Raw genomic sequence first — 25,343 nt, forward strand, 5'->3', positions numbered from 1 at the left:
GGGCATGGTCTCAGTGCACATAGACGTATTTATACTGTATTTGCTCTTTTCTGTATCATTATTATGCAAGGTTTTGATACTTGAACGATTATCGGAAGGAGTTTCGACATTCCTTGGACGAAGATCCGAAGTATGTAATATAAAGTTGATAACATCGTCCCGCCCAAAGAAGTATAGAGGGATTCCATCCCTTCTGTTATGGTCCGTCAGACTGGTGGAAAAGAGAAAAGCACGCCGCCCCTTTCATTTGGCCTGCGTCTCATTTCTATTTCGCTATTAGAATGAACCCACGGCTCAACAAAGCAGCTCACCTAACAGGGAAAATAACTTGCTGTCTCTCCGCCGACTCCCTCAACAGACGTCGAATATCCACAACGTTTTCGTAGTTGGCCCTCCACACATTATCTGCATCGCGCTCACCCCAATGGAAAGTATGAAACGTATCCACCTCGTATCCCTCTTCCCACTGTTGCCTCACAAAAGACGCATTGAACGGCGGCTGATATATCCACCACTGTCATCCCGCAATGAGTCAGCACACATTACAGACAGTAAAAAGCACACCAAGTCTCACATGGTCCACAAAGAGAATCGGCTCATGGCGAGGCGCGACCAAGTGCAGTGTTGTAGGTACAGCAATCTCAAGGAAGCAAGTTGTTTCAAGGAACAGGCTCAATACTTCCATAAATATCCTGCGGTGCCGCCCTGGGATGTACATCGTATCTGCGGAGCCTCCGATAAGGCGCGTTTCACCATTGGTAAATGCAGCGAGGCGTTCTCTCAAGTGCATGGGCACTTTCCAGAAAGCTTCCATGCAGACTCCGACTCCCACGTGTGGATCGCTATAGATGTGCGATAGCTATCAGATAAGCGCAAGGAAACACCTTGTGAATCAACTCACCCCCACCTGCCAAGAGATAATCAGAAACATCGATGAGAGTTTATCAGAATATATCACATACCACCAGTCAGATCCCCATCCCCTCCATGTTTCCGTGAGATTGATAGACGGATCCGGCGATACATTGGCAGGGGGAGCATGCAGGCCGAGGCCGAGACTATTATCCTGTGCAGGGTTAAATACCGGCAGGCCCCATGGTGAATGATACCAAAAGAGTTCCCGGTCAAACTTCTCCAATCGTGGAATATTCAGCAGAGTGTCAAACGGCACCCATAAGTACCCATCATAACAGTCCTGCTCCTGAAGAGCGGTATACAGCATATGATGAGCCATCTATGTGACTCATGAGTACCAGGCATGTGAATTAAAATGCTTGGAGTACACACGCGTCCTGCCATCTTATAATATGATGGATCAGTCAGATCCTCATCCGAATGGTACGAGTCCACAAAGACATCATACGAGTGATCAAAGCCGGAATCTTCGCGGGAAGCAGGTCCGATGTAGAGAATCTAACATCGGATATGTGAACTCAACCAAAAGACTCGGTCGCACAGTACTCACATTTGGAAAATAATCAGAATATACTTCTCGGTGGTAATCTAGGTTGGCGCCATAACGAGCGTGGCTGAAGAAGACTATTAGCAGGATGTTATTGAAGCGGTCGTAATTTTCCAGTGTCTTCCTATGCGAATGAAACGGTAAAGGCCGGCGGTGACAATCGCCTGGCTTGGACTCCAACTCCGAGGTGAAACCCCACTGCGGCTCAGGGGTGCGTGTTGTCCATTCATTCTCATGTGTCATTGTGAATGATACATAAAGCATATATCCGACCAATACCGCTGCAAATACAACCGGATAGCAAGGCTTGATTTTTTGTATCAGCTTAAGAGCGGGCCATCTGTGGAGTTTGCCTACCCGAGTCACGCATTCAGATTCAACATCTTCCTCCGTGGTTTGTCTTATGCTGGAGACATATATGCCCGCTGCTGTCAATGTGAGAAGACATCCTATGAATACACCTGGCTCGTTGAGGAAACCTGCAGTCAGCGAGAAAAAGACAACGGTCGAGGCAAGCGCGGTCACGATGCTTTCTAGAACGATGTCGTAATCTGCTGGCCTAAGCATGAGGCATGCATGGGAAACAAAATACTCACAGTATATGGCATAGAACACGAATATGTCTCGACCGGCCTCCGATAGACATGACAGAGCCAGTGCGATCGGATCCGCGTGCGATCCAAAACCATGGCTTCTAGTTCCAAGGAAGGCGATGCGGAAAATATAGAATAATAAATGGGCAAAAAAGCCGGCAGCGAAAATAAGCAAGTTGATAGCATCGAAAAATGATGGATGGTGTGATTTGTAAACCTGTATGTACAACAGGCTCTACTCTGAACTTGGGTCCAAGTGTGAGATATGACTTACAATATCAACCAAGGTGTCAGAAAACGAGATGCTGAGCGCAGAGGCAAGTAACGAGAGGTATGGCAAGTCACTTGAGCGGTCAATGAGACCGCTCTGGGTAGAATTAGAGAGGGCTCAACCGCTGGCAGTAGTTGCCTTACCCAAACGATGAAAACCCCTGAAAACTAAGTCATATCAAGTGCTGTGGATGATCGCTATCTAACCAGTTTGCTGGAATGACATACCTGTAAAAGAGCAGCATACCACAGTTGTGGAGCATACGTTCTGCAAAAGAATGCGCGCAGCACAAATAGCGAACAGAGATTCGCCGCGGGGATTACAAGGTATGGCGCAAGTGGATCGATGTGTTCTCTGCTTCTAGATATCTATGAGAAATATGAAGTAGTCGTAATTTCCCTGGGATGAAAAAAGAGCCGGACATACCACATAGGCCCGAATCGCGTACAACGTGGAAATGCCAAGGATGGACAAACTCGAGCGCGCGCCACCAAGACTCGGGCTCGACCGAGGACAGAGCCTTTGTGGCAGCTCGTTGAGTCTGACATTCCTGGGAGTAAAAGGCTCGTAACTGCACTCAAGTGGGATATCGATATTGTCCAAAGGCTGATCTTCGTTGTCATGTCGGCAAGGATTGAGCGAATCGTAACGGAAGTATCTTTGTTTCCAGAAGTATAGACCAAATGCAATAAATAGTTTAATAGCTTCGGTGAAAGCGAGATGAATATCGATGTCGACAGGAGTTTCCGACTTGTTATGGTCAACCAGAATTTCGGATGAGATCCAGAGAACAAATAACCCAATCTAGTAACGATGAGCTGGGTTGTATTGAGCATGATGTCAGATGTCAGCGACTGACTGGAAGAAGAGCTTTATTCTGCAGAAAAATGTAGTGAAACGGAAACAAATGCATGGGTGGCAGGCGAGGAAGAACCAGCATGGTTTGTGCTTTGGGTTCGGTTCTGCCACCCGGCGTACGCTGTCGCAGTAATTGAAATTATGCCTGATGCAGAGGGCCTAGTGTAATGCTAATAGACCAAAAAGAATGACATGCGGTAATGCCAGTGAGTTCAGTTCAAAATGTGGTTTGAACTTTGCTGGCGGTTCATTGGAATGTGGAAACGACTCAGAAGTGATCGCTTCGCCAAAGTCGGACCTGCAAGAGCGCGAACTTGTCTACGCTAACTTCCGCCAGATTGCAAGCCATGAAATTGTAACATTCAGTTCTTCATGACGAAGTTCATGATGGCGACAGATTGGCTAAAGATGGGCACGGGCGTTTATCAGAAGATCATGATGCTTCTGTCGCAAATACCCGAGCAAGACCTTGCTGCATGCATCGCTGGAAGACAGGACATTGTTAAATCAAATAGTGTACATTTCGATATCTATGCGATTGAGAATACAAAAAGCTCATAATACGCGATGATCAACAGTAAAATCAATACACAGCGTACACCGCATTGATGGCCATTGGAGCTATTGATGCCAGCGGCATCATTGAGCTGCAGGTTCCTTCGCGCCGTTAGCCAGAAGTTCCAAGCCTTTGGATTTTTGAGAAACCAACTCTCGGCGAGCGCGAATCCCTTCACGCAAACGCTCAAGAGCGGGGACGGTCATGTCCCAAGACAGACAAGCATCGGTGACTGACTGGCCATATTTGAGGCCAGTAGGACCACTCGGCGGTAAATCTTGTCGTCCCTCGATGAGATTAGACTCAAGCATGACACCCATGATGAACGCCGACGTGTCTTGGCTCCCCAGTTGTTGAGCCTGAATGGACAGTAAATAACAATAGATAAAAGCGAGGGAATGCTCACGATGTCTTCTACAACTTCAATCTGCCTACGATGTTGTTTTTGGCTATTTCCATGACTGCAGTCAACCTGAATTTGGACCATATCAGCAATAGTAAGATCCTGAGTATGACCTAAAAATTACCATGATTTTGCAAGGAAGACCAGCTTTGGACAGCTTCTCGCCGCAATCACGGATGTATTCTGCGGCATAATTAGGGCCTTTAGAGCCACCACGCAAGATTACATGTGTGTCTGGGTTGCCCTACCAAAGTTACTCGCTGCGAAGGCGTTAAAAAGGGTAAGTTTACCTCGGTTTCAATGATACTGCTAAGGCCTTCTTTGCCCACACTGAGGAAGACATGGCCACTCCGAGCGGCACGGCATGCATCTATCGCAATGCCAACGGATCCGTCGGTCGAATTCTTGAATCCAGTGGGCATCGACAGTGCAGAGGTCAGCTCTCGGTGCACTTGGGATTCTGTGGTACGGGCGCCAATAGCTCCCCAGGATACTAAATCGGCGGTGTACTGAGGTGAAATTGTATCGAGGAACTCGCAGCCGGCAGGCAAACCAAGTTTAGCTATATCTAAAAGGAGGGTGCGCGCGATGCGCAGGCCCTTGTTGATTTGGAAACTGCAATTCATGTCGCTGTTTCCTTACTATTAGCACTCGCTGGTCATAAATCATTGGAAGCACACTTACGGATCGTTAATTAACCCTTTCCATCCGACAGTCGTGCGAGGCTTTTCAAAATATACGCGCATAACGATGTGCAAGTCATCCTTAGCCACGTCCGCATAGGCTTTGAGCAGCTTGGCATATTCGATTGCCGCACCCACGTCGTGGACCGAGCAAGGACTGATGACTGCAAGTCAGTCAAGACTCATCTGCAGATGATTAATTCATACCCAACCACCACTATCAGCCGATCGTCGTTGCCCCTGAGTATATTTTCGGTTGCCCGACGTCCCTCGACGACGGTGTTAGCAGCAAGAAAAGTCCTGCATATACGTTAGAATATCATCATCAAAAGCGAAAGGACGCACAAAGGGAGATCTTCCTGCAAAATTTGAGGCGGAATCAATGGACGCGTCGCTTTGACGCGACGGTTCTCAAGCCGTTGAAGTGCTTCTTTGAAAGAAAGAGCCATTGAGAGATCTAATGGAAAAGAGGGTGAATATGTGTCTGTTGAAGACGAGAATACAGGGCCTACCGTTTTCTGGCATTGAACTATATAGGCTTTTAGACGACGCTGATGAGTACGAATTGCGGAATCAATACCACTGGTCAGGCTATCTTGTGAGAATGGCGATGAATGGAATAAGAGAGGCTCCTTGGATGGTGAATGAGAGCCTGATGAAGAGATTTCCCGAGCCTAGGTCGAGTCATCATGCAACGCAAGGTTTAATCCAGCACCAAAAAAGTAAATTCACACCGATATTTGCACGTGTCATCCATTTACACTTTCATAAAGTTTATTTGCGTGCCTCTGTTCAACCAACCATCTGTCCAACGTTCTTGTGTCATTCGCCTTTTCTGCTATCCTCTTATCAGTATTCAGTCATGGATTTCTCACAGCTTAACTCTGCTGAACAGGCCCAAATGACCAAAATCATCGAGAAAAAACAGGTATTGGTTCGCCATGTGCGCTTCAGCAGAGTCTGAACATTGCATCACCCCGTCAGATGCAAGACTTTCTACGTCTATACTCAGGCCTCGTGGAAAGATGCTTTAGTTCGTGCTGTAATGACTTCACAAGCAAAGCATTGTCTTCGAAAGAAGTGATAGCCCTTCATACCTGTCTTCACATAATTGGAGTTGAACCTTTGAGCAGGAGCAATGCGTTATGAATTGCGCGGACAAATTTTTGAAGCACTCTGAGCGGGTAGGGCAGCGATTTGCCGAGTTGAATGCAGGTACGCTTCGTCTTTGTCCGAGTTGGAATAGGCTTATAATTGTTCTTCAGATGCCATGGGTCCCAAGCCATGAGAATTAACCGTGCAATTTAATCCGTGTGCTATGTGCTTTCAAGGTGCTATCATAATTTCATCTTTTCATGTTTGATTAGTATGGCGACTTTGTCGCGATCATCCCTAAATCCAACGTGCTTGGTTTTTTATTATAAAACGGACCTATTGACTTTGACCTGTGGCGCTTGTTCACGACGATAGTCCCAACTACTATCTATGTTTCCACAAGGCGCTCTATAGTTTCCTCGGAATTTGGCTTTTCGTCTCGTCCAGATGTTGCGTTCATTCCTGTTATTTGCGTCGACGCGATGAGCAGCGTTGTGGGAATGTTATTTCAGTCTCTCATGCACACCCCAAGCCCCTGGCATGGTTTCTGTCATATAGAGCCACTCCTCGGCCACTATCTGATATGCTCTCCATGTCATTCTCAGGCGCTTTCGCGAGTCCGCCGAAAGAAGTAAAACTCATAATGACGAACTTTAAGGAATTATTGCCACCATGGTCAACAACTACATTCTGGGGTTTCGAATGCAGCCCTGAGAACCACTTGGGCTGTTGTTTTTTGATCGACTCGAAAGCTGGATGCTGATAGCGGCGACGTGTTAGACGTGCCATCTGATGAGCCTACTTATTTTCGGTGCGTCTGCCACTCGATGCGCCTGTTCATACCTAAAGGGTGACATATTCCCCATAACTCCCCCGGCGTCAGTACGCTCAGCCTTTCCCGAAATATGAGTGTGATAGCATGTAACGGACATGACAATCTGACTTTCGCAAAGACAACCAAAAAATTGACAAAAACGTTGGGATGACTGGTCTCACCCTGGTCTCACAGTACCACTTAAGCCTTAGTTCTTATCCTTCTGCTTTCACTGCATCAAAGCACCCCCGCAAAAGCATTGATTTCTGCAGAGAACTCCGTAAACTCTATGCCATGATCACAGATGATGCAGAGGTAGCGTGGGAAGGTCTATATTAGGGGGCTGCCCAGACTTGTTACTACGAACTCGCACTGTGACTATCTCGGAACTTCACTCAGCACCAGCTTGTTAGTCGTCCTTGTGCTCCCTCTGATTGATTTCCATGGCGCCCCATCCTCTTATCAATGAGCCTGCGCCAGAATTCTCCCTCCCTGATGCGAACGGACACATGTTCAAGTTCCCCCCTGAAGAACAGGGGGTGCGAGTGAAGAAACCTATTGCATTGTTCTTCTACCCCGAGGCAGGTAAGCACTCATGCATCGACATGCTCCGGACCGAAGTATTGTGTTCATCCATTCGCTGCCCAGGAACGTTTGGTTGCACTCGCGAGGCTTGTCAATTTCGTGATGCATTGGTTGGTATGACTCCCGTTGTTGCACAGATACGTATATGCGTTGAGCATGAATTTTCAGAGAAAGAGATCTTCAAGCGGACTGATGTCCAGGTCATCGGGATAAGTTCCGATCCTGTGCCAAAGCAGAAGCGATTTGTTGAGAGTCAGAACCTCACAGTGAGTTATCTTGAGGTTTTGGAGCGTCATGGTCCAGATGATCGTTGTCTGTATAGTACCCTGTCCTGAGCGATGAGAACCACGTTGCGTATCGAGCTTTCCATGTCGGCAAGGGCCTTATGGGATTTGGCGACGCCAGAATAACTTTTGTCATCGACAGTGAAGGCATAATCAGGTAAAGTCATGCACGCTCGCCATGCAGGATTCAAATGTGACCAAAAATATATAGGGATTCGTTATCTGCAAACGTGAATTTCAACGCCCACGTCAAATTTGTCACTAAGGCCTTGGAAAAACTGGAGCCTCAACCTTCTGTCAGGTCTCCGTCAGAGACCAGTGACGCGGACGCTGCTGCAGCGCGTTCCGAATCTTCCGATGACTCTTCATTGTCACAAACTCGTGATGAGTTGAGTCGGGCTGCATACGTGGTCGGTGCGTGACGAGTTCGTCTCGTACAGTAGTCGTACTCTTACTTTGGTTGTATCCCATATAACCCATGATCATATGCGTCATGTGCGATAACTCAATAAAGTCCAATGCACCATGTAATCAGTGACATAAAGCTGGAATCTAGTGAGATCTGCAAAACCTGCCGTTTTCCAGTAACTAGTATGGCTAGGCCTAGTTGATGAAGGACATGCTATTAGCAAAATTTGCGGGGGCCATATGCCATGGCACCATCCGAGATCGGCTGGCCTTATTGGGAAGTACGACCCATGTGTAGCAAGGCTGATGGCGAGTTCTAAGGGGAATGGTAGATCAATAAGAAACAAGACGAGAAATTTTGAAGATGACTTTGTGACGATAAAAAATTTGAGCTAAGACGCGGGACTTTGGAACGTTGGGTGAAACACTCTGGAGCAAGCATAAACGATTCGCAAATTTAATTTGAAAGCGTCGTAGTACGTGCGTTCGTGACATGTGAAGGTGTGAAGATCTAAAAGAGGAGTACAAAAATGGCAGAATGTCAGACTATGTCAGATAAGTACAGTAGGGCCAAAGTACGGGACACGACGGCAGCAACGGCACTGCGAGCAGTATTTGTTTAGATTCCGCTCACAACGGCCAATGCCGCTTAACATAATCCCGTGCATATTCATGCTCCGCCTTAATTCTGCCCCTTTCCTTGCCCGCTCCCCTTGCCGCTCGCCATCCCTATCCGATCCCTGTCTGGTATCAATAACCGCCAAGATGTCTGACACAAACATTCATATACATACTTCGTTTGGAGGTGCCGATGGGCCTGCCGATGTCCCCTCCCCCAGACTTTGGCCCGTACCACGTGCCTCGGATGCGCGTGGAGAAGAGCCTGAAGAGGACGACTTGGCAACGCCTTGTTCGGAAGTCGTGGTCGGTACGTAAAGGGTATCATATCTTTGCTGCTTGAATACCGTTTATCAGGGGTCGTGAGACTCACTTAGTATTTTTTTTAGGGGAGTTCAAAGTTAAATGCCAGCGCCCAACACCCGGCGCAACCTCGTCACCGAAATTCAGTATACCTGGAAATACATAGAAGCAAACCCCGTCGATGTTGCCAGTTTCAACTTTAGATGCGCAGTCCATCGCCAATCATATGAGTCGCCGTCATGACCTCCAGATGCAGGGGTACACAAGGTCCGCAGACGCGCCTCTCACGATGTCACGTAAATCTGCTCAGTTCACCTGGTTTGTCTAAGCAACACTTAAGAAGCCCTTTGATGTGGCGCACGTCCCCCCAAGTCCCTGCAGTTCGCCGTGTCATATGCTTACTACCGAACGTTTGATTCTCCGCTCTTATGTCGAGAGCGACCTCGATGATATTCATCGCCTCTGGAGCGATCCACTCGTTCAGCCCTTTATCATGAGCGAACCTGTCACTCTTCTTGGTCCAAAGTTCAAGGAGAAAATAAGACTTGTGATGGACCAGGCGAACTTTGGTGCCGTAATCGCGCTCAAGGAAACTGGGGAATTCATGGGTCAGGGAGTGATCACTGTCTCCGAACCAAAGAATCGCGATGGCACATTCGGGATCTGTTTACTTCCAAAATTTTGGAGTAATGGATATGGAACCGAGGCGACAAAGTTCATGATCGATTTTTCGTTCAAGTGGTTCGGTCTGAACAGAATGTCCCTTGGGGTCTTTGCAAATAATCCACGAGCAATTGCTGTCTATGAGAAAGTGTGAGTGTCCTTTCATTTCGTTAGCCCTTGTAATCGCATCTGCGAGTGATGGCGGATTGATGTCTTTCTCTCACATCAGTGGGTTTGTTAAAGAGGGCAGGAAGCGCCAGGCAGTGTGGATGGATAATCACTGGGAAGATTTTTTGACGTTGGGCATCTTGCGAGACGAATGGGAAGGGCAACGCTGAGAGCAAAGGATGGCAGTGTTTGCAGACCAGGGAGTATGTCGTTTCGTGTCCGTGAATACTCAGTACTCACTACACATTTACGTTCAATTCTAATTCCAATGTACCATCTAGGCCAAGCTAAGTCATTCAGCTTGCAGGAACATCCGCTCCATAAATCCGTGGCTCAGAAATCGAAGTGTGTGGGCAGTGTACACAAGATTCATATAGATCATACTTTTTGAACAAGGATGACACCGATGAGTTATCCTTCATATCGGAATCAGATGACGGTAAAGTAAATGCCAAGGCTATCGTGGAGCATACATAGAACCAACTCGGAACCAAATAAAAATCATATCACATCCGTGAAATAATCGGCCAAACTCTCTTGTACTTCCTTCACCTTCCCAGCCACAGCAGCCAAGACGTTGTCTTTGCACCACGGCATTCCATCGAGCATTCCTTGCGTAGGTATCTCCCGCTCCACAAGGGCCTTTGTGACACTCTCTGCAAGCATTAATTTGCCCACCACATCCGCGTATTGTATGAGCAGGACCTGACGGCCCATATCCAACGTTGAGCGCCATAGCGCAGCCCAGGCTTGATTACACCGTGCTTGAGCACCCCCTGTACACCGCGGACTATGTGAGATCGCAGGTGGCTCGCCTGGCAGACGTTCCCATAGCCGGCCGAGAGCGTAATGCCCAGAAAGAAGGCGAATGCGCTGTGCTCGCGTGAGTGACGTATCGTTATCCCAGACTTCCCGGCCTTGAAGCATCATGGCATGATACGCGAAACCAAGTAGGGTGCGTAGATTAAGCCGTTCTGCAACTCCAACAGCAAGTGCGATGTCCTTTCCAGATGCGAGGAGCCGTTTCCATCGCGATGTGGCAGCGTCAAGAAGATCCCGTTGCTCACAAAGAGATGCAAGTTCAGTAAGTTGCACAAGGTTGGGCCCCTCGGCGTCTTCAACTTGAAGATTGGGAGAGTGCGTTGGGCGCGTGTATATAGTCGTAAGGGCACCAAGAGCCCATGCTTCGATCGAGCGGAATTCATACTTATGCGTAATACGAGCGAGATTGAACAACTGAGATGCATTCGCTTTGGGCGTTAGCGCGAGGGTGAGCTCGTGTGGCCTGCGTGTTATTTACTAAATCCAACTGTGTCCGGGGGAAAAATTGTGCAAACGTACGTACAAGGCGTATAAAGCCCACAGAAGAGCGCGGAACTCTTGTGCCGTATCTCCCTGGAGCCTGATCGGATTGTCGTCGCTTTCACCTTCGGGTCCCGCAGTGACACTCGGCGTACTGGAGCTTGAGCGTAGGTCCGAGTCTAGGGAGAACATACTGTCAAAGGTAGACTTGTCCTTTGTCAGTGTCGACCTATGGACCTAAGAGTGATAACTCCGCGTTAGTAGGACACGATTATGTGCACGCAGAAACGAACCCTAAAAAGCGTGTTTTCTACGAGCAAAACGGTGTTTCCGTCGGGTATATAGTATGTTGGATCATGATGAGGTATAGAAAGCTGGAGCTGGAGCTTTGGAGTTGTTGGACTGACATCTCCTGAATGCATGAAGCTGGTTGTGAGATAAACGTCGGAAGGTAAATGCGCCATCAAACTGTCGAATATATAGCAGAGGCTATTGGCGTTCAGGTAGGAATGGTGAGAATGTTGTTGGGCGGTAGTGGTCGAGGTGGAAGGCCGATAAGATTACTTACCTTGTTTAAGAAACGCAGCTGACCTCCTGTCAGATTGAGCAAGTCACTACAAATAAAATAAACTATGGCCTTACATAAATAGTATTGTACATTATACCTACAACGTGATACGGAAATTATATATACAAGCCGTATCACCTGAACGCTTGCCAAGAATCCTCCCACATGCATGCAGAACGAACCAAAATAGAGAAATGATATGCAATTGCAGGTTCACAGCTAGAATAGCGAGCGTGTAGAATGCTAAAAGTATGAATGCGAGGGAGGAAAGGCAAGCGAAAGGTCTAGAGCGAGGAGTACATGGGAAGGCATAGCGTAGGCGTACATACAAGTCGTTGGGAGAACTGTTCTTGAAGGACGTTTTCATACAAAGACATGGCGGTGTGCAATGAAAGATGACTACGTTGACGAATACAGTATGCTATGTTGAAAGATTGAGAATTGAGTTCAGTGGAGAAGTCATGACGTGGAGATATCACGACTCAAGGGCTTTAAGCTCTGCAACCAAGCGCTAACGGACAGATATTAACATGGGTCCAGGTTGGATAGTCGATGGAGACGTACCTCTGCTTCTTTGGCGAGATATTCCTGATCTATAGCGCCACTTTGAGCTTGCTGGCCCAGTTTAATACCATACTCAAGCAGCTGCTTCATGTAGTAGGGATTGATGACGGTCTCGTCTTGTGCTAGCTGGGGCTTCGCTAGTGGGACCTCAGCTACAGAAAATAAGGTCAACACAATTGTGGATGGAGTACCTCATTTCTTACGTTCTTTCATCGCCAACCATTCCTGCTCAAGCAACTCAGGAATCGTAGCCCGTTCTTTTGAATTTCGCATCAAGCAGCTTTTGATGCCCTGAATAACGTCCGCTCTGACAGGTTGTTGTAGATGCTCGAGCTTTTTGCGTTCGCCTGCCTTGTTCACAACAGTGGGTATGCTGCAGCCCGGATACTCAATGACGTGAGCTAAGTCCGGGATAGCCTTCATCTTTTGATATACAGAAAGATGTTGGAACGGTGGGTGACCATAAACCATCTGGTAGAGAATGCACCCGAGAGACCAGACGTCACTGGCTCGTCCAACTTTGAGCCGCCGCATGCCGTCGGGAAGTTCAATGGCTTCGGGGGACATGTAATTAACAGTTCCGATCTAGAGAGAGGAATGGAATTAATCATGAAGGATGTATACCTGAAGCAGAACTTGCCTGATGATCTCGCTGGATGTTAGTAGTATCATTTGCGATGGCATTCGCAATACCGAAATCAATAAGCTTCAGCTGGCCCCTCACAAGAACGAAATTTGCGGGCTTCAGATCCGAATGAACAATCTTTTCCTCGTGGATGACGTGAACGGCTTGAAGCATCTGCTCGCTCACGTCAGTAACAGAGATGAACGATAAGGTGTTCTGCCTGACCTGCTGCCAATAATAGGATATCCAAACCATATTCATCGGTTCCTTCTGCTGCTCCTGCAGTAGCTTTGCCAGATCAACCTCTCCACATTCCATCACGAGCATCAGATGCCCTTTTGTCCCTCCAGGTCCCGCCTTCACCTCACTATCAAATAGCTGAATGATTCGATTGTTTCCTTCAAGCCGCTTGAGCAGCCCGATCTCATTCATGTATCCGCTCATAGTTTCTGCGTCCGTCTTGTCCAGTGACACGCGCTTGATAGCATAGATCTCGTTGTTCGCATTCATCACGCGATATACGCGAGACGATCCGCCTTTCCCAATCAGATCGAGTCGTGCATACACTTTCTTGTTCACAACAATGTTGTGATTCCGGACGGGAGCAGGAGCAGGCGCTGGTGCGGGTGGAGGGGGTGCCTGCCGCACTCGCGACGCAGTTTTGGCCTCAGGCTCGCTATCCGCAGGCTCGTCCCCTGCAGCCCACGTCTTCCCATTCTTCGATTTGCCAGAACTAGGCGGCGGCGCTAACGACCCACTTGTAGTTGGTGGCTCGGGTGCTGTAGGATTTCGCCGATGATAGGCCTGTCCATGTACCTGTAGCTGTGACGATGATACATTTCGCGTGGACGGAGACAGTCTACCTGGATTTCGATCGGCCACTGTGGGTGAGGCTGCTGTGGGCGGGTTATTGATCGCGAGGGAGCGGACAGTGTCCGAGTCGCGCCGATGGTGCGTCTGGGTGCGTATGTGCACCTGGGACATATGTGTCGGAGAGGGCGATTGGCGGGGTTGGGGTTGAGGGAAAGGTTCAGGTGCCTCTTCCGCTGCGCGGCGGGCATATTCTGCTGCATACTCTGTGATCGTACGGTTAATAGAGAGGCACATGCAAGCATTGGGACACCGACGCACCATCTTGCTCGGACGTCACGCGTCTGATGCGCGCTGAGTTGAGGCCCAGACTGGACCCTGGGCGTGGGGCGTGTTGCTGTTGATTTTGGCTTGGGAGCAGGCGCGGAGATAGTCGGTCTTCTGTTGAAGATGTTGTCAAATCCAAACAGCGGGTTTGTGCAGATGAGAATTTGGAATCATACCTCCAGAGGCATCACTCAAACTAGCTGAACGGCGAGGTCGCGTACCGCTCGATAGAGTAGGAGGAGCGACATAATTGCGATGGCGAAGCATGCCATTTCCGGGCTGTGGTTCATCTACGTCTACATAAATGGTTTGGGTTGGGGAACCAGAGAAGAGTGAAAGATACGCACTGGGATCAGTCTCATCATAGGCATGCTCGGTAGCAAACTCATTCTCACTGCCTTCATTCTCATTAATCTTGTCGAACCCACCCGAACCCACGCCATACTTGACAGCCATACCCATCAATACCCGTCCCGCGCGATTGGGCCCAGGCATGATCTGCCGGCCAGGCTGTAGCGGCTGGCGTGCGCCTGCGGATGATCCATATGCGCGTGTGGGGAGGCTAGAAATTGCCCGTCCGTCGAGTTGACTCACAGATGCCGAACGAGCGGTCAATCGCGGGGATGTTCGTTTGGAGACGGCGCCATCTGACGGCAGGCCGTCCCCATCAAGAATAGTTATTAGATTTTCTTTCTCTTCCTGCACTCGCAGCTCCTCCTGCTCATCCAGCGTGAGTGGAGGTTGTTCACGGTATTCATCTCGAGGCACGCGCTGGGGACGCCCAATTTTTCGACCAGTCCCAGCAAGGCCACTCGACAATGGTGCACGTAATGCTGGTTGAGGGGCAGCTGGAGTCAATGTGGCAGGTACGGACGCGACCCGTTGGAATGAACGAGCGGAGTTGCCTGTAGCTGATGACTGAGCTCGGTGCTGAGCTGCAAGTGGCAGTGATTCAGTCCCACTCCCGCTTTGAAGTAGCGGAAAGGCGTTCTCTGACCGCGAGAGAGAGTTACGTCGCGATGGTATTGGAGAATTGAGTAATATAGGTGAAGGAGGTTTAGTGTACGCATAGGGAATAGAGGTCCCCTGGGGTGGGGAAGAAGACGAAGGCTTAATAGCACCGTCAAGCAGAGCATCATTTGGTGTTGGAGGACTCGAAAGATTAGACCTTGATGAACCTTTGGATACGCGGACATAGTTGCCCGCGGAATCGAGCTCGTAGTCGAATGAGAGCTCGATGATCGATGACTCATCAGATGGTGAAGTTGATGCCCGACGACTAAGAATCTTTGAGTCATCAAATGCTATCATTGGTGGTGTTTGTGGTGGCGAGACACGGTGCTCGCGATGAGCGGGCAATATAGTTGGTGGTGATGTTGAGGAGATCATCTATGTCGGGAAAAGCTAGGACGTCGAGGATAGAGAATGAACGCCGACAAAAAGAGAGTCGTCGTCGTCGGTGGCGGCGGCGGCGGCGACGATGTCAAACTTGAGGAAACGAAGGGAAAGTCACAAAACTCTTTGTGAAGACTCGAACCATGAACGAACACGAGGCAGATACGCGGTCACGTGCAAAGTGTTAATCTGATTGTGGACCGTGTTAGTCCACCGTGGACTCTTTTCGTAGTACGCCGGACCTCTATCGTCCAGTTATCCCTACGGGGAGCCCCTGAAGCATAGGCTTTGCTAATGAAACAATCGTAATAGGTCACTGCGCTGAGTCCTGATCTAATATGAACCTACCTGAACAGACCAATAAACTGGTAGCTTAGAGCAGTTGGTGACCATTTGCGTCACCCTCAGTGGGGACCCGGGTCATTCAAATAACGTTCTCGGTCCTCGTGTAATATTGCAAGCACCAGGATACGGCAGTAGCGAATGCAAGCTTTCTGTCGTGTATCAGCATGGAGGCCTCAACCGATTCGAAATTTCATTGGATGATGCATTCATTGAGTACCTCGACTTGGACACACTGCACAGAGGACGTCTCCAACAAGCTATGCACGGTGGCACTTCTTTGTTTCGTTGAGCGGTAGACCTGATCCTTGGGAGCGGATAATGAATAGAGTAGAACTAAGAATCTACATGTCTCAAGACATACCCATTGTAGTCCTTCCCTTGCGAAGGATTCAACGAGTACCTTCGTTCTACGAGTCTACAAAGTACTATAATGGTTGCAGCCTAGTGTGGTTGATAGTGAGGAGCGGATCTCCAGCATATAAAGCGTAAAAGCACGTATATCATAACAGTACTATTCAGCATGCATGTTGTTACTGTGAACATGACCGAGCATGCTACTACTCTGATACACTCATCTATGAATGCCACAGCAATTGACCATTTAGCCAGACCGTCATCGCAGTACCATGTGCACAAGTGTTAGCATTCCCTCTCAAACAAAGAATAAGAAGACCACCAACGTAGTCTACTCCAATCTGTTAATTTACACCACCCTATGTCCGTGGGCAAACGGACTTAAGTGGAGTGCATACATAGTGTCGACGCGCAGGATCAAACACTCCGTGCTTACAGTATGTAGACACACACCACGGGAACGGATTGCTTGTGCACCAATATCACGCTCGAGTATTAGCGAAATGATCACGTATAAGTAATAAAGTATACCTGAACGCATCTATAAACTGGCATGCGAGATGACTATCGGCGCATCGCGATCTGATATCCGAGAGCTTCACATCGTGCAAGCGCAACTCAAGCAACCACTCCAAGTACAAAATAACTAGAGGTAGGCGAAAGCCATACAGATGCTTGAGAAAGAGCTAAGTCAGATCGATATTTGTCGAATCGAGCAGTGCATGATACGTGAACAGCACCTACAGGCATATATCCGGAATCAATCATCCACTTCCTCCCATTCCGATTCTGAAGCCTCGTGTTCCTCTTCAATATCCACTATTGACTCGAATTCATCGTCACTGGCCTCAAAGAAATCAAATTCCTCCACATTATCTTTCAGCCATTGTAGATCATGAGGTGTGACTTCGTCGTTCTCCTCCATATACACAGCCTTTAGAGGGACACCTGCTTCCTTTCGCTTCTGCACCAATTCGCGTATTTGGTCTCCAGGGACGTCGGCAGTCGACAAAGTGGTAAGTGAAGGGAGACAGACGTGACAAACGTCTCGCTGGCCAGAAACAGAACAAGGGTGATAAAGTAGCTGGAGGAACATGAGAGGGAGGTACTTCATCACGAGGTTGAGCGTCTTGAGGTTACCAAGCTCTGCGTACATGAGCTCTATGCTGCGGTCTGAGCAGGAAAGACCGGATAACTTGATGGAGTCAAGTCTGCTAAGTAAACTGCGTTTCTTCTCTCCATCCCTTGATGCCACCGGGACTGCGCTCATCATAGGACCAGCAAGTTGGAATGCGAAATCCGTAAAATCGCCATCGTCCAAATCAAGTGTGAGGCTTTTGAGTGCGGGAAATGCCAAACGGCGGAGCAACCCACTAACATACACTGGTGAATGGAATGCCAGGACAAGCTGTGTCAGTGAGTGCAACTCGATGACTCCGGTATAGTCATTGCCATAACTTCCTGAACTCCCTTCATTGCACCAGTCATGGGGAGCACCGAGGGGACCAGAGCTGCATAAAGAGAGTGTTTCCAGCTTAGGTGCGCCGCAAAGGATGGCAGCAAATTGTGTCCATGACGGTCGCACATCATCTGTATGATAAGCAAGCTCCAAGTCCAAGAGATTGGACCCGCAAGATAACCATTCTTGGCACCAGTCGACATGCACGCCCCACAACGCTACGCTCTTGAGACGCGGAGCAACGCCTCCGAACAACTTGAAATGTTGCACGAGGTCAGGTTGGGCGAAAGCTGTGAGGCTTTCTGCATCTTCATGATGGTACAATTGGAGAGCCTCGAGCTGAGGAGCACCTGCTATGGAAGGATCTGAAACTGCAGAGAGGAAAATAAACATGTGCTTGTAACAAGCGACCGCCACTTCGACAGATCCCCAGCGTGAGATATGGGGAACAAGAAGGGACATGAGATTATCGAGATCGGAAAAGGTCATCGAATGTGGGGACTGACCAAGCTCTGAGTCTTCAGAGCCTGAGGAATCCTCTTCTTCATCGTCATCTGGAGGTTCGCAATCTATGCGTATGTCGATAGGGAGGCTCTTGCTGCGCTCAAGAAAAGTCTGAACTCGTTCAAACGGGGGTGAGTCAAGAGGTGATACATCGATCTCTGTCCAGAGAGACGGCGTGTTAAGAGCCACCACACGCCAATGGTGACAGACATGCGAGATGAGTACCTCAAATGATGGCATGGGCTCGAATGTTGCATCGCTGTCCATTGATGATTCGGATAAACCATCCTCATCTACGCCATCGTTCCTTGTCACTCTGCTCCGTTTTGTTGTTTCGCCGTCTTCGTCTACTCCATCTTTCGCGCCTGATTCCAGATTCCAGTATACTGCCATTGCCTCATCTTCCTCATCTTCTTCGTCTTCATCCTCTCCATCCTTAATGGATTGGGCACCAACCTCAAAAATGAGAGAAAGGAGCTCCGGAGGGATGTCATTCACTGGACAACGTGTACCCTTCGGTGGGATGAAGGGGTTGTCTTTTGTTAAAACGTCGGAGCAGCAGTCCATTCTTTGCACAATGACCGATCAGCTTGTGCTACTTAATTTTAAAGAAAAGAACGCACTTGACAAATTCCGGTTTGACGTTGCAAGAAGGCTCTAGAAAAACGAAAGAAGATGATCAAAAGATCTGCCTTGATAACTCAATATGCCAAATACAGCAGGCGCCTTTTCACTGGATATGAGTATGTAAGTATTCTCGCGGCGTAGCTGCCGCTGTCTTACGCGTCCCGTTACTTGCAGCTCAGCGCTCAGCGCTCAACGTTAACCCCCACTACTATAATACCATTCCGCACTGTAGAGTCATTTCTATGTCTTCTCCAGTCAAGGTCTATGTTTATGACCTCAGCAAGGGTCTCGCCGGCCAGGTCTCTTTGCAGCTCACTGGTAAGCAAATAGATGGTGTCTGGTTAGTATCTTCTTACATCGAAAACCAAGACTCATGTGCTCACTGGCCACTATATGTATAGGCATACGTCAGTGGTGGCCTTTGGGAAGGAAATCTTCTATGGACTAGGCATTTGTGAAACTGAGCCGGGTCGGTCCCATGTAAGCTGCTAGGGTCGCGGGTTGGTTTTATCACTTTAACACAGTGAGCCGTAGCACGGGTCACCTTTGAGAATCGTTGATATGGGCGAGACACATATGGACGAGCAAACGTTCGTGGAATACCTTAGCCAGATAAAGGAGCATTACACTGCCGACAAAGTAAGTGTTTGCTCTGACGCGAGTTACTTGTCTTACTCACCAATCTTAGTACCATCTGTTAGGTGAGACTGCAAGACAGGACCATGAATCACTTATTAACGTTTGAGAAGACTTCAACTGCAACTCATTTACTAACGATTGCCTCGGCTTTTTGACTGGAGGCTCGCTTCCACCGTATATCAAAGGTATTGACCCTTAATTGCCACCTTCGGTTGAACATAATTCTAAAAGCACCCCTGCAGATCTACCATCCGACTTCCTATCGACACCATTTGGCGCTGCCTTGCGACCAACTATCGATGCCATGTTTAGAGGCAGGGCTTCTACTGGCGTCCTAACCCCTCCCCCAGATATCTCAGCCACAGCTAATTCACCCAATCCAGCATCGGCATCGTCCCTGCTGCAGGCCGTAGCGGCTGGCGCAACCTCTAACAATCCTGAAATGCCGTCCTCATCCAGGAACTACCTTCCGACGCCTGCACCAACGTCGCCTCCTACACCTGTTCAGGGCAACAGCCTTATCACACCTGTGCACATTGCTACAAACCCCTCATCTTTCCGTAATGTGCTTCACACACACCGTGCTGTGGTTGCATTCTTCACGAGTGCAACATGTGGGCCTTGCAGGATGATCGAGCCTGTGTTCGAAGACCTTGCAAAGAGCAAGAGCCGAGCCAATGATGTCGCGTTTGTTAAGATAGACTTGAGTGTCGGAATGAGCAATGCGGTTGGCGGCGAGTATGGTGTAAGAGTGACACCGACATTTATCCTATTCTTGGACGGAAATAAAGTAGGAGGGGAACATACGACGTTCTCGCGGTAACTGACACGCTTCCGTAGACGCATGAAATGAAGGGTATCAATGCACCCGAATTACGCACTCAAGTCGACTTGCTCCTTTATCAGGCGTTTCCTCGTGAGCATATAGTCTTCCTTTCCTTATGACAACTAACTGATACCGGTGACGGCGATCAGCGCATCCACACACTACGTTATCCCTTCCTGCGATTGAAGCCATACCCCTTAATGCCATCCTGTCTTCTCAAGTTCCGAATCTCGATATTGTGCTTGCAAAAGTGACGGGGTTCATAGATGCCGCTCCTTCATGGTCGGGCTCCACTACGAAAGAAGCCACGAAGCAAATTCTCGCGAAGAATATCATTCCGTACCTCAAAGCACGAGGGTCCTCATCACCCCCTAACATTTCTTTCGAGCCTTGGAAAGACGCAACGATAAGCCTTGCGACAAATCTTTCTGCAGGAGAATTATTCCCTGTGGCAGATATGTGGCGCGTTGCACTGCTCGAACCAGCCGTGTGCAGTTGGAGTGCAACGAAAGTCGGGCCTGAAAGCCCGATCCTCGTCTTGTTATCCAAGGCCGAAAGCGCGCCAAGGAATTATTCCCTCACGCTCTTAAGGATGATTTCAAACGCGTTTGCGAACAAGATTGTAGCCCGAGAACTTCTTCTTTCATCTCGAAGTAGCACTACAGCGCTCATGGTGGCTGCCTTGTTTCACGACGATGCAACTGTACGATTGGCAGCTGTCAACCTAGCATTCAATATGACTGTGCACCTTCAGAGACTGAGAGTAGAGAAGGTGCGGGGGAATGTTGAAGGGGACGATGTGGGCGAGAATGAAGACTGGGATGTTGAAATGATAAGCGCGCTTCTGGAAGTTATAGAGCGGGAGAAGGCGAGCGAGGAAATTGGTACGCTCTCGGTTCAATCCAGTCTCATAGCAGCACTTGATCATTGCATTTTCTGTAACAGTTCATCGTTTGACAGCGTCATTGGCATTGTTGATCCGACTATCTCCGTCCATTGAACAGTTCGCTTCCTTGTTAGAGGTTCTGCAAGCTCAGAAAATACTCAAGGATAAATTGGAGAGGGGCGGATGCGGGGACACGGGGGTTGTAAAGAAGGAGGCCCGCAAGCTAATTGAGGAGGTTGCTGAGAAGCTTTGTCCTTGATCATGGAGTGTTTTCTCCTTGTTGTACTGAGTGTATTGGTATCATATGTACATATCTCATCTAAGAATACATATAGGCGCCTTGCATGATCCATATAGAGTCAGGGACTAGTGTTTGAGGTCATACATTTCCGAATGAGTTGAACGAGAATGAGCCGCTAAAGCGGGCGGCATTTCGCGCATCTCTCAATATCACGAGCACATGTATAACCGGAAAGCCGACGGAAGTCACACAAAACGTCGCCTACGACAACACTGATGAGCCTTGCGATTTCCCTCTGTTCTTCATCTGCTGGATCTTAGACGCAGTTTCAAGTGATACCATCCAATCAATCGTTGGTCAGGGACTCCATAGGCGCTGGCGATCTATCCTCTCTATCTCCACTTCTTAAGCATCTGAACTAACAGTGGATACCTGAAGGACAAGCATCCTTCCATCCATTGTCGCTCACACATCTCCGGTTATTTTGAGTCCATGCTGAAGTTCTCGAGCAGATTAGCCTCTCGTTCGTCGCGTTCACCGGTACGTAATTTACTGGTTAGTCATGCATCTGACGTTAACTACTTTTCCAGCTTGTGTCTCAAATGGCCACCAAGCGCAATTTCAAGTCCTCAGCCCCGAGGAAGTCTGATATTCCAGAGGGATATGCTGTTGATCCTACTGCAGGGAACATGTTACGGTTCCAGGCGTCACTTCCTCGGCTTCCGGTTCCGGCGCTGTCCTCAACCGTGCACAAGTACCTTGAGACCATTCGGCCTCTACTGACAGATGCGGAGTATACCAAGTCTCAGGCTACTGCACAAGAGTTTCTTAAATCATCTCAGGCTGCTGAGCTTCAGAAACGCCTAGAAGCCCGTGCCGCAGACCCATCCATCAAGAATTGGCTAGCGGACTGGTGGAATGATGCAGCATACATGGGCTACCGCGACCCTGTTGTGGTTTATGTCAGCTACTTCTACGTGCATCTTGATGATCCACGCAGACGTGACCCGGCGAAGAGGGCTGCTAGTCTGATCAAAGCTATGCTGCCTTTCAGAGAAATCACAGAATCGTCAGTGTCTTGCATGTCTTTGACTTTGATTTATTACTCATGCCAAGGCTGAGCAGGAAACAAATAGAACCTGAAAAGGTTCGTGGGATGCCACTGTGCATGGATTCGTACAAATGGCTGTAAGCTCTCATTCCGTAATCCATGGTGTCGAATTAAATCCTCGCAGCTTCCATGCATGCCGATACCCCACCAAGCCATCCGACACTGCCAAGAAGTTTGATCCAAAGGCACACAATCACGTCGTGTTTGTGAGGAAGAACAAGTTCTACGAAGTTCTGCTCGCAACCCCGGAAGGACATGAACTAAGCGAGGCTGAGCTAGAAGTGTGCGTGTCGCGCATTTATCGCTCTGAATTCATTGAACTTAGTATCTTTGGAACATAGACAAGTGGAACGAGTCATTAGAATGGCAGGAAAGGAGACAGGCGCTCCGGTCGGCGCGCTGACAGCGGAGAACCGAGATATTTGGACTGATGTAAGTACCCGGTAGTTCCGTTTAGCCGCTATTTCCAAGGCCTCATACCTTTATCCGTCCAGGCACGCTCTGCACTAATAGCAAGTTCGCCATTGAACCAACAATCTCTCGAGCGGATAGAGTCTTCCGCGATCATCATCTGCCTTGACGACACTACGCCCGTCTTGCGCGAAGATATTTCTTGGTCTTGCTGGGTCGGAGACGGCCGGAACCGTTTCTACGACAAGCATCAATGTATGTGGCTATTGACTCTCACAATTTTCCCCAGATGTGCTAATGCACTTGACTCGTGTCAGTAATCGTCTTTGATAATGGGCGATCGGGTTTCCTTGGGGAGCATTCGTGCATGGATGGCACGCCCACGCTTCGCCTGAATGAATTCATTCTTGCTTCTCTTGCCCACAACAAGGTTGATCTTGGTGCACCTAGGTCTAACTCTACCGGGGCCAATCTTCCGCAGCCCGTAGAGCTGAAATTTGAGCTTGACGCCACATGCGAGAAATACATTAATGAGGCATGCCAACATTTTGACGAGCTCGTGGATCAGCATGACATGCAGGTAAGTGCAGGGTCCAGTGAAATCTATCAGGGCCTGTAGATAATTAAATTGCCACCGTTCTTAGGTGCTCCACTATGAAGGCTATGGGAAAGACCTGATGAAGAAGTTCAAGGCTTCGCCTGATGCATGGGTTCAGCTTGTGAAACAACTTGCTTTCCACAAAATGTTTAATCGACCTGGTGTGACGTATGAAAGCTGTCAGACGCGCAAATACCAGCAAGGCCGCACGGAGGTGATTCGTAGTGCCAGCTTAGAAAGCAAGGAATGGGCCGAAGCCATGCTTAATTCAGAAGAATCTGTAGGTCTTCATGCGGAGATCGCGTAACACTTTCCCATTCCAGTTAGAGGCTAAATGTCATGCGGAATTCGCATCTAGGATGAACACCGCGCCGTGCTTTTCCGCCGTGCCGTCGCGCGCCACCTGCAGTATGCTGCCTGGGCCGCGGATGGGCAAGGGGTGGACCGACATTTATTTGGTCTAAAGAAGATGGTTCGTGATGGGGAGTCCGTCCCAGCTATCTATTTGGACCCAGCGTTTTCCAAGACGAATCATTGGGAATTGTCAACATCTCAACTTTCTTCCAAGTATCTAGATGGGTGGGGCTACGGAGAAGGTAGATGTTGTCGTTGAGAGTGTTTTTGCGAATCGAAGCTGATGATTATCACACGCAGTTGTCACGGACGGTTATGGACTGTCGTATTCCATCGATGATCATTACATCCGGTGGACCATCACATCACTTTTACGAAATACTGCCGAACTGAAGCACTACCTCGCGGAGGCTGCAACGGAGACGAGGTTCATGATGGAGAGAGTTGCTGCCGCTGAGCAGAAGGGGAAGTTGTGATCAAGTCACCTTTAGCACAATGGATGTGTGTTATTTAATGGCATAATTTGTTTATGATAGTTTATGATCAGGGATGGATATCGATGGATCTTTTGCTTGCGTAGGTTAGTAGGCTTGTGTGTCCGGGGGGTGAGAAGAAGATGGCATACCTTCCTCTTATTTCCACATCTTGGAGAATCTTGCGTGCGGTCGCAAGGGGATCTCCGAAACCCGATTTCTACGGAACGAAGGAGCTCCTTTTAATCATATTATTTCCTATGATTTGATTCCTGCGGCACAGCGTTTGACAGTGAAGTTGAAAGGGTACTACGGGTACCGCCGCACTACCCTGGCCCTACGGGAAATCCGGCACTGGCAATACCGACGGCGTGGGTGGGCACCGTCGGCGCGGGCAGCCTATCACATACGCTGCAATAATAGTCTGTTTTAGACATCGAGCCCCATGCCCCATCAAGTCTGATTTATTTATTTTTCACGCGACGACAGGCTCCGTATTGAAGCTAAGCTTGAAGACCGCTCCAGCGCCTTTCGTCTAGACTCAGCTCGTATCGACGGACAATAGTGAATTTCCCAGGCGACGACGGATTTTGCCTAGCGCTGAGGCCCTCGAAGCTCCGCGAGCGCCTAAGAAAGACCCTGGAAGTCATGCGGTCGGCTGATTCCGCGAACAGCTTTGTTCGAACCGTAAATCATCTCGCCCGATTCGGCAGTTTGTGAACAAAGGAATGGGTACGGCACAAATATTTGCAATATTAATGTTCTGGATTCAAACTTTGTACGAGTGGAACCTTGGTAGTACAAGCTAAGGTTTGTGCATGTTACATCACTATCCCACTCACTCAGCATCGTCCTATGAAGTATCAAGTCCATCTTCCTTGTCTTTCGGAGTAAAATACCAGCGGCAGTTTGGCTAAATTTTGATGCGAGACTTACGGACTGCGAAGTAACCGTGAGTCCTTTTTTGATCAGGCAGTATAAGCTGCAGGAAACCGGACGAGTAGAATCGTGATAAGACTACCTTTACTCCGAGTCGTCAGGATTATGCCCCAATATTGGTATCACCAACGTGGTTTTTTGACCATTTCGGGTCGTTGGAAATTTGGTGGCCTTGTATTTGCTGGCAGTTCCTCCGTAGTTTCCTGAGTCCGTATGAGTTC

General features: G+C 48.7%; 10 protein-coding genes across 10 annotated transcripts; 5 read left to right on the forward strand and 5 right to left on the reverse strand.

Annotated features, from left to right (window-relative positions):
- Positions 1-93: 93 nt before the first annotated feature.
- On the reverse strand, positions 94-3,391 carry F5891DRAFT_1279590 (uncharacterized protein). Its single transcript, XM_041370364.1, has 14 exons — positions 3,186-3,391; positions 2,753-3,130; positions 2,554-2,694; positions 2,470-2,493; positions 2,330-2,422; positions 2,059-2,272; positions 1,820-2,013; positions 1,466-1,768; positions 1,288-1,413; positions 963-1,234; positions 902-907; positions 575-842; positions 312-514; positions 94-265 (listed from the first exon to the last, which is right to left on the reverse strand). The coding sequence occupies exons 1-14, from the start codon at positions 3,264-3,266 to the stop codon at positions 244-246; spliced, it is 2,325 nt and encodes a 774-aa protein (XP_041223713.1). The 5' UTR covers positions 3,267-3,391; the 3' UTR covers positions 94-243.
- Positions 3,392-3,669: 278 nt separating this feature from the next.
- On the reverse strand, positions 3,670-5,529 carry F5891DRAFT_1044687 (uncharacterized protein). Its single transcript, XM_041362199.1, has 8 exons — positions 5,339-5,529; positions 5,172-5,283; positions 5,034-5,126; positions 4,828-4,983; positions 4,434-4,773; positions 4,268-4,387; positions 4,147-4,212; positions 3,670-4,099 (listed from the first exon to the last, which is right to left on the reverse strand). The coding sequence occupies exons 1-8, from the start codon at positions 5,349-5,351 to the stop codon at positions 3,824-3,826; spliced, it is 1,176 nt and encodes a 391-aa protein (XP_041223714.1). The 5' UTR covers positions 5,352-5,529; the 3' UTR covers positions 3,670-3,823.
- A 49-nt stretch (positions 5,530-5,578) lies between these two features.
- On the forward strand, positions 5,579-6,446 carry F5891DRAFT_1044689 (Tim10/DDP family zinc finger protein). Its single transcript, XM_041362200.1, has 4 exons — positions 5,579-5,754; positions 5,811-5,906; positions 5,960-6,041; positions 6,092-6,446. The coding sequence occupies exons 1-4, from the start codon at positions 5,689-5,691 to the stop codon at positions 6,112-6,114; spliced, it is 267 nt and encodes an 88-aa protein (XP_041223715.1). The 5' UTR covers positions 5,579-5,688; the 3' UTR covers positions 6,115-6,446.
- Positions 6,447-6,906: 460 nt separating this feature from the next.
- F5891DRAFT_1044693 (thioredoxin-like protein) lies at positions 6,907-8,220 on the forward strand. The gene is made up of 5 exons (XM_041362201.1): positions 6,907-7,320; positions 7,384-7,434; positions 7,489-7,586; positions 7,643-7,761; positions 7,816-8,220. The coding sequence occupies exons 1-5, from the start codon at positions 7,179-7,181 to the stop codon at positions 8,024-8,026; spliced, it is 621 nt and encodes a 206-aa protein (XP_041223716.1). The 5' UTR covers positions 6,907-7,178; the 3' UTR covers positions 8,027-8,220.
- Positions 8,221-9,060: 840 nt separating this feature from the next.
- On the forward strand, positions 9,061-10,139 carry F5891DRAFT_488823 (acyl-CoA N-acyltransferase). Its single transcript, XM_041372015.1, has 4 exons — positions 9,061-9,200; positions 9,263-9,746; positions 9,826-9,967; positions 10,046-10,139. Exons 1-3 carry the CDS (start codon positions 9,173-9,175, stop codon positions 9,932-9,934), a joined length of 621 nt encoding a protein of 206 aa, XP_041223717.1. The 5' UTR covers positions 9,061-9,172; the 3' UTR covers positions 9,935-9,967; positions 10,046-10,139.
- A 126-nt stretch (positions 10,140-10,265) lies between these two features.
- Positions 10,266-11,488, reverse strand: F5891DRAFT_955882 (uncharacterized protein; the record flags this gene model as incomplete). The annotated part of the gene is made up of 3 exons (XM_041375367.1): positions 10,266-11,049; positions 11,110-11,303; positions 11,360-11,488. 3 exons carry the CDS (start codon positions 11,486-11,488, stop codon positions 10,266-10,268), a joined length of 1,107 nt encoding a protein of 368 aa, XP_041223718.1.
- A 222-nt stretch (positions 11,489-11,710) lies between these two features.
- Positions 11,711-15,564, reverse strand: F5891DRAFT_488850 (kinase-like domain-containing protein). The gene is made up of 8 exons (XM_041372016.1): positions 14,308-15,564; positions 14,137-14,256; positions 13,955-14,074; positions 13,049-13,899; positions 12,839-12,997; positions 12,402-12,783; positions 12,199-12,350; positions 11,711-12,145 (listed from the first exon to the last, which is right to left on the reverse strand). The coding sequence occupies exons 1-8, from the start codon at positions 15,347-15,349 to the stop codon at positions 12,110-12,112; spliced, it is 2,862 nt and encodes a 953-aa protein (XP_041223719.1). The 5' UTR covers positions 15,350-15,564; the 3' UTR covers positions 11,711-12,109.
- Positions 15,565-16,704: 1,140 nt separating this feature from the next.
- Positions 16,705-18,885, reverse strand: F5891DRAFT_488920 (uncharacterized protein). The gene is made up of 2 exons (XM_041372017.1): positions 18,641-18,885; positions 16,705-18,585 (listed from the first exon to the last, which is right to left on the reverse strand). Exon 2 carries the CDS (start codon positions 18,582-18,584, stop codon positions 16,815-16,817), a length of 1,770 nt encoding a protein of 589 aa, XP_041223720.1. The 5' UTR covers position 18,585; positions 18,641-18,885; the 3' UTR covers positions 16,705-16,814.
- F5891DRAFT_1044708 (PPPDE putative peptidase domain-containing protein) lies at positions 18,740-21,347 on the forward strand. The gene is made up of 9 exons (XM_041362202.1): positions 18,740-18,984; positions 19,046-19,124; positions 19,179-19,283; positions 19,333-19,345; positions 19,394-19,468; positions 19,526-20,073; positions 20,124-20,199; positions 20,259-20,993; positions 21,055-21,347. Exons 1-9 carry the CDS (start codon positions 18,887-18,889, stop codon positions 21,252-21,254), a joined length of 1,929 nt encoding a protein of 642 aa, XP_041223721.1. The 5' UTR covers positions 18,740-18,886; the 3' UTR covers positions 21,255-21,347.
- Positions 21,348-21,438: 91 nt separating this feature from the next.
- Positions 21,439-24,600, forward strand: F5891DRAFT_1044714 (acyltransferase ChoActase/COT/CPT). Its single transcript, XM_041362203.1, has 11 exons — positions 21,439-21,776; positions 21,827-22,305; positions 22,362-22,424; positions 22,472-22,630; positions 22,689-22,779; positions 22,842-23,013; positions 23,076-23,338; positions 23,403-23,636; positions 23,715-23,952; positions 24,011-24,281; positions 24,336-24,600. Exons 1-10 carry the CDS (start codon positions 21,729-21,731, stop codon positions 24,184-24,186), a joined length of 1,923 nt encoding a protein of 640 aa, XP_041223722.1. The 5' UTR covers positions 21,439-21,728; the 3' UTR covers positions 24,187-24,281; positions 24,336-24,600.
- The last annotated feature ends 743 nt before the right edge of the window (positions 24,601-25,343 follow it).

The sequence above is a fragment of the Suillus fuscotomentosus genome (assembly GCF_016647785.1).
Source record: "Suillus fuscotomentosus strain FC203 chromosome Unknown F5891scaffold_41, whole genome shotgun sequence".
NCBI lineage: Eukaryota > Fungi > Basidiomycota > Agaricomycetes > Boletales > Suillaceae > Suillus > Suillus fuscotomentosus.

Excerpts from the sequence above, each read along its gene's own strand:
- F5891DRAFT_1044693 (XM_041362201.1), top strand. The coding sequence starts at position 7,179 with ATGGCGCCCCATCCTCTTATCAATGAGCCTGCGCCAGAATTCTCCCTC. Across the intron at positions 7,435-7,488 it reads ATTTCGTGATGCATTGGTTG|AGAAAGAGATCTTCAAGCGG; the intron begins GTATGACTCCCG and ends ATGAATTTTCAG. Across the intron at positions 7,762-7,815 it reads GACAGTGAAGGCATAATCAG|GGATTCGTTATCTGCAAACG; the intron begins GTAAAGTCATGC and ends AAAAATATATAG.
- F5891DRAFT_1279590 (XM_041370364.1), bottom strand. The coding sequence starts at position 3,266 with ATGCTGGTTCTTCCTCGCCTGCCACCCATGCATTTGTTTCCGTTTCAC. Across the intron at positions 2,273-2,329 it reads CTGACACCTTGGTTGATATT|GTTTACAAATCACACCATCC; the intron begins GTAAGTCATATC and ends TTGTACATACAG. Across the intron at positions 1,414-1,465 it reads ATTCTGATTATTTTCCAAAT|ATTCTCTACATCGGACCTGC; the intron begins GTGAGTACTGTG and ends ATCCGATGTTAG.
- F5891DRAFT_1044687 (XM_041362199.1), bottom strand. Across the intron at positions 5,127-5,171 it reads TTGCAGGAAGATCTCCCTTT|GACTTTTCTTGCTGCTAACA; the intron begins GTGCGTCCTTTC and ends ACGTATATGCAG. Across the intron at positions 4,100-4,146 it reads TTGAAGTTGTAGAAGACATC|GCTCAACAACTGGGGAGCCA; the intron begins GTGAGCATTCCC and ends CTGTCCATTCAG.
- F5891DRAFT_488823 (XM_041372015.1), top strand. The coding sequence starts at position 9,173 with ATGACCTCCAGATGCAGGGGTACACAAG. Across the intron at positions 9,201-9,262 it reads CAGATGCAGGGGTACACAAG|CAACACTTAAGAAGCCCTTT; the intron begins GTCCGCAGACGC and ends GGTTTGTCTAAG. Across the intron at positions 9,747-9,825 it reads ATTGCTGTCTATGAGAAAGT|TGGGTTTGTTAAAGAGGGCA; the intron begins GTGAGTGTCCTT and ends CTCTCACATCAG.
- F5891DRAFT_1044689 (XM_041362200.1), top strand. The coding sequence starts at position 5,689 with ATGGATTTCTCACAGCTTAACTCTGCTGAACAGGCCCAAATGACCAAA. Across the intron at positions 5,907-5,959 it reads AAGCATTGTCTTCGAAAGAA|GAGCAATGCGTTATGAATTG; the intron begins GTGATAGCCCTT and ends ACCTTTGAGCAG. Across the intron at positions 6,042-6,091 it reads ATTTGCCGAGTTGAATGCAG|ATGCCATGGGTCCCAAGCCA; the intron begins GTACGCTTCGTC and ends ATTGTTCTTCAG.
- F5891DRAFT_1044714 (XM_041362203.1), top strand. The coding sequence starts at position 21,729 with ATGCTGAAGTTCTCGAGCAGATTAGCCTCTCGTTCGTCGCGTTCACCG. Across the intron at positions 22,425-22,471 it reads ATGGATTCGTACAAATGGCT|CTTCCATGCATGCCGATACC; the intron begins GTAAGCTCTCAT and ends AAATCCTCGCAG. Across the intron at positions 23,339-23,402 it reads TGGATCAGCATGACATGCAG|GTGCTCCACTATGAAGGCTA; the intron begins GTAAGTGCAGGG and ends CACCGTTCTTAG.
- F5891DRAFT_488920 (XM_041372017.1), bottom strand. The coding sequence starts at position 18,584 with ATGGACTGCTGCTCCGACGTTTTAACAAAAGACAACCCCTTCATCCCA.
- F5891DRAFT_488850 (XM_041372016.1), bottom strand. The coding sequence starts at position 15,349 with ATGATCTCCTCAACATCACCACCAACTATATTGCCCGCTCATCGCGAG. Across the intron at positions 13,900-13,954 it reads CGTGACGTCCGAGCAAGATG|AGTATGCAGCAGAATATGCC; the intron begins GTGCGTCGGTGT and ends GTACGATCACAG. Across the intron at positions 12,998-13,048 it reads TATCCTATTATTGGCAGCAG|ATGCTTCAAGCCGTTCACGT; the intron begins GTCAGGCAGAAC and ends GTGAGCGAGCAG.
- F5891DRAFT_1044708 (XM_041362202.1), top strand. The coding sequence starts at position 18,887 with ATGTCTTCTCCAGTCAAGGTCTATGTTTATGACCTCAGCAAGGGTCTC. Across the intron at positions 19,125-19,178 it reads CTGAGCCGGGTCGGTCCCAT|CACGGGTCACCTTTGAGAAT; the intron begins GTAAGCTGCTAG and ends AGTGAGCCGTAG. Across the intron at positions 20,994-21,054 it reads GAAGGCGAGCGAGGAAATTG|TTCATCGTTTGACAGCGTCA; the intron begins GTACGCTCTCGG and ends TTTCTGTAACAG.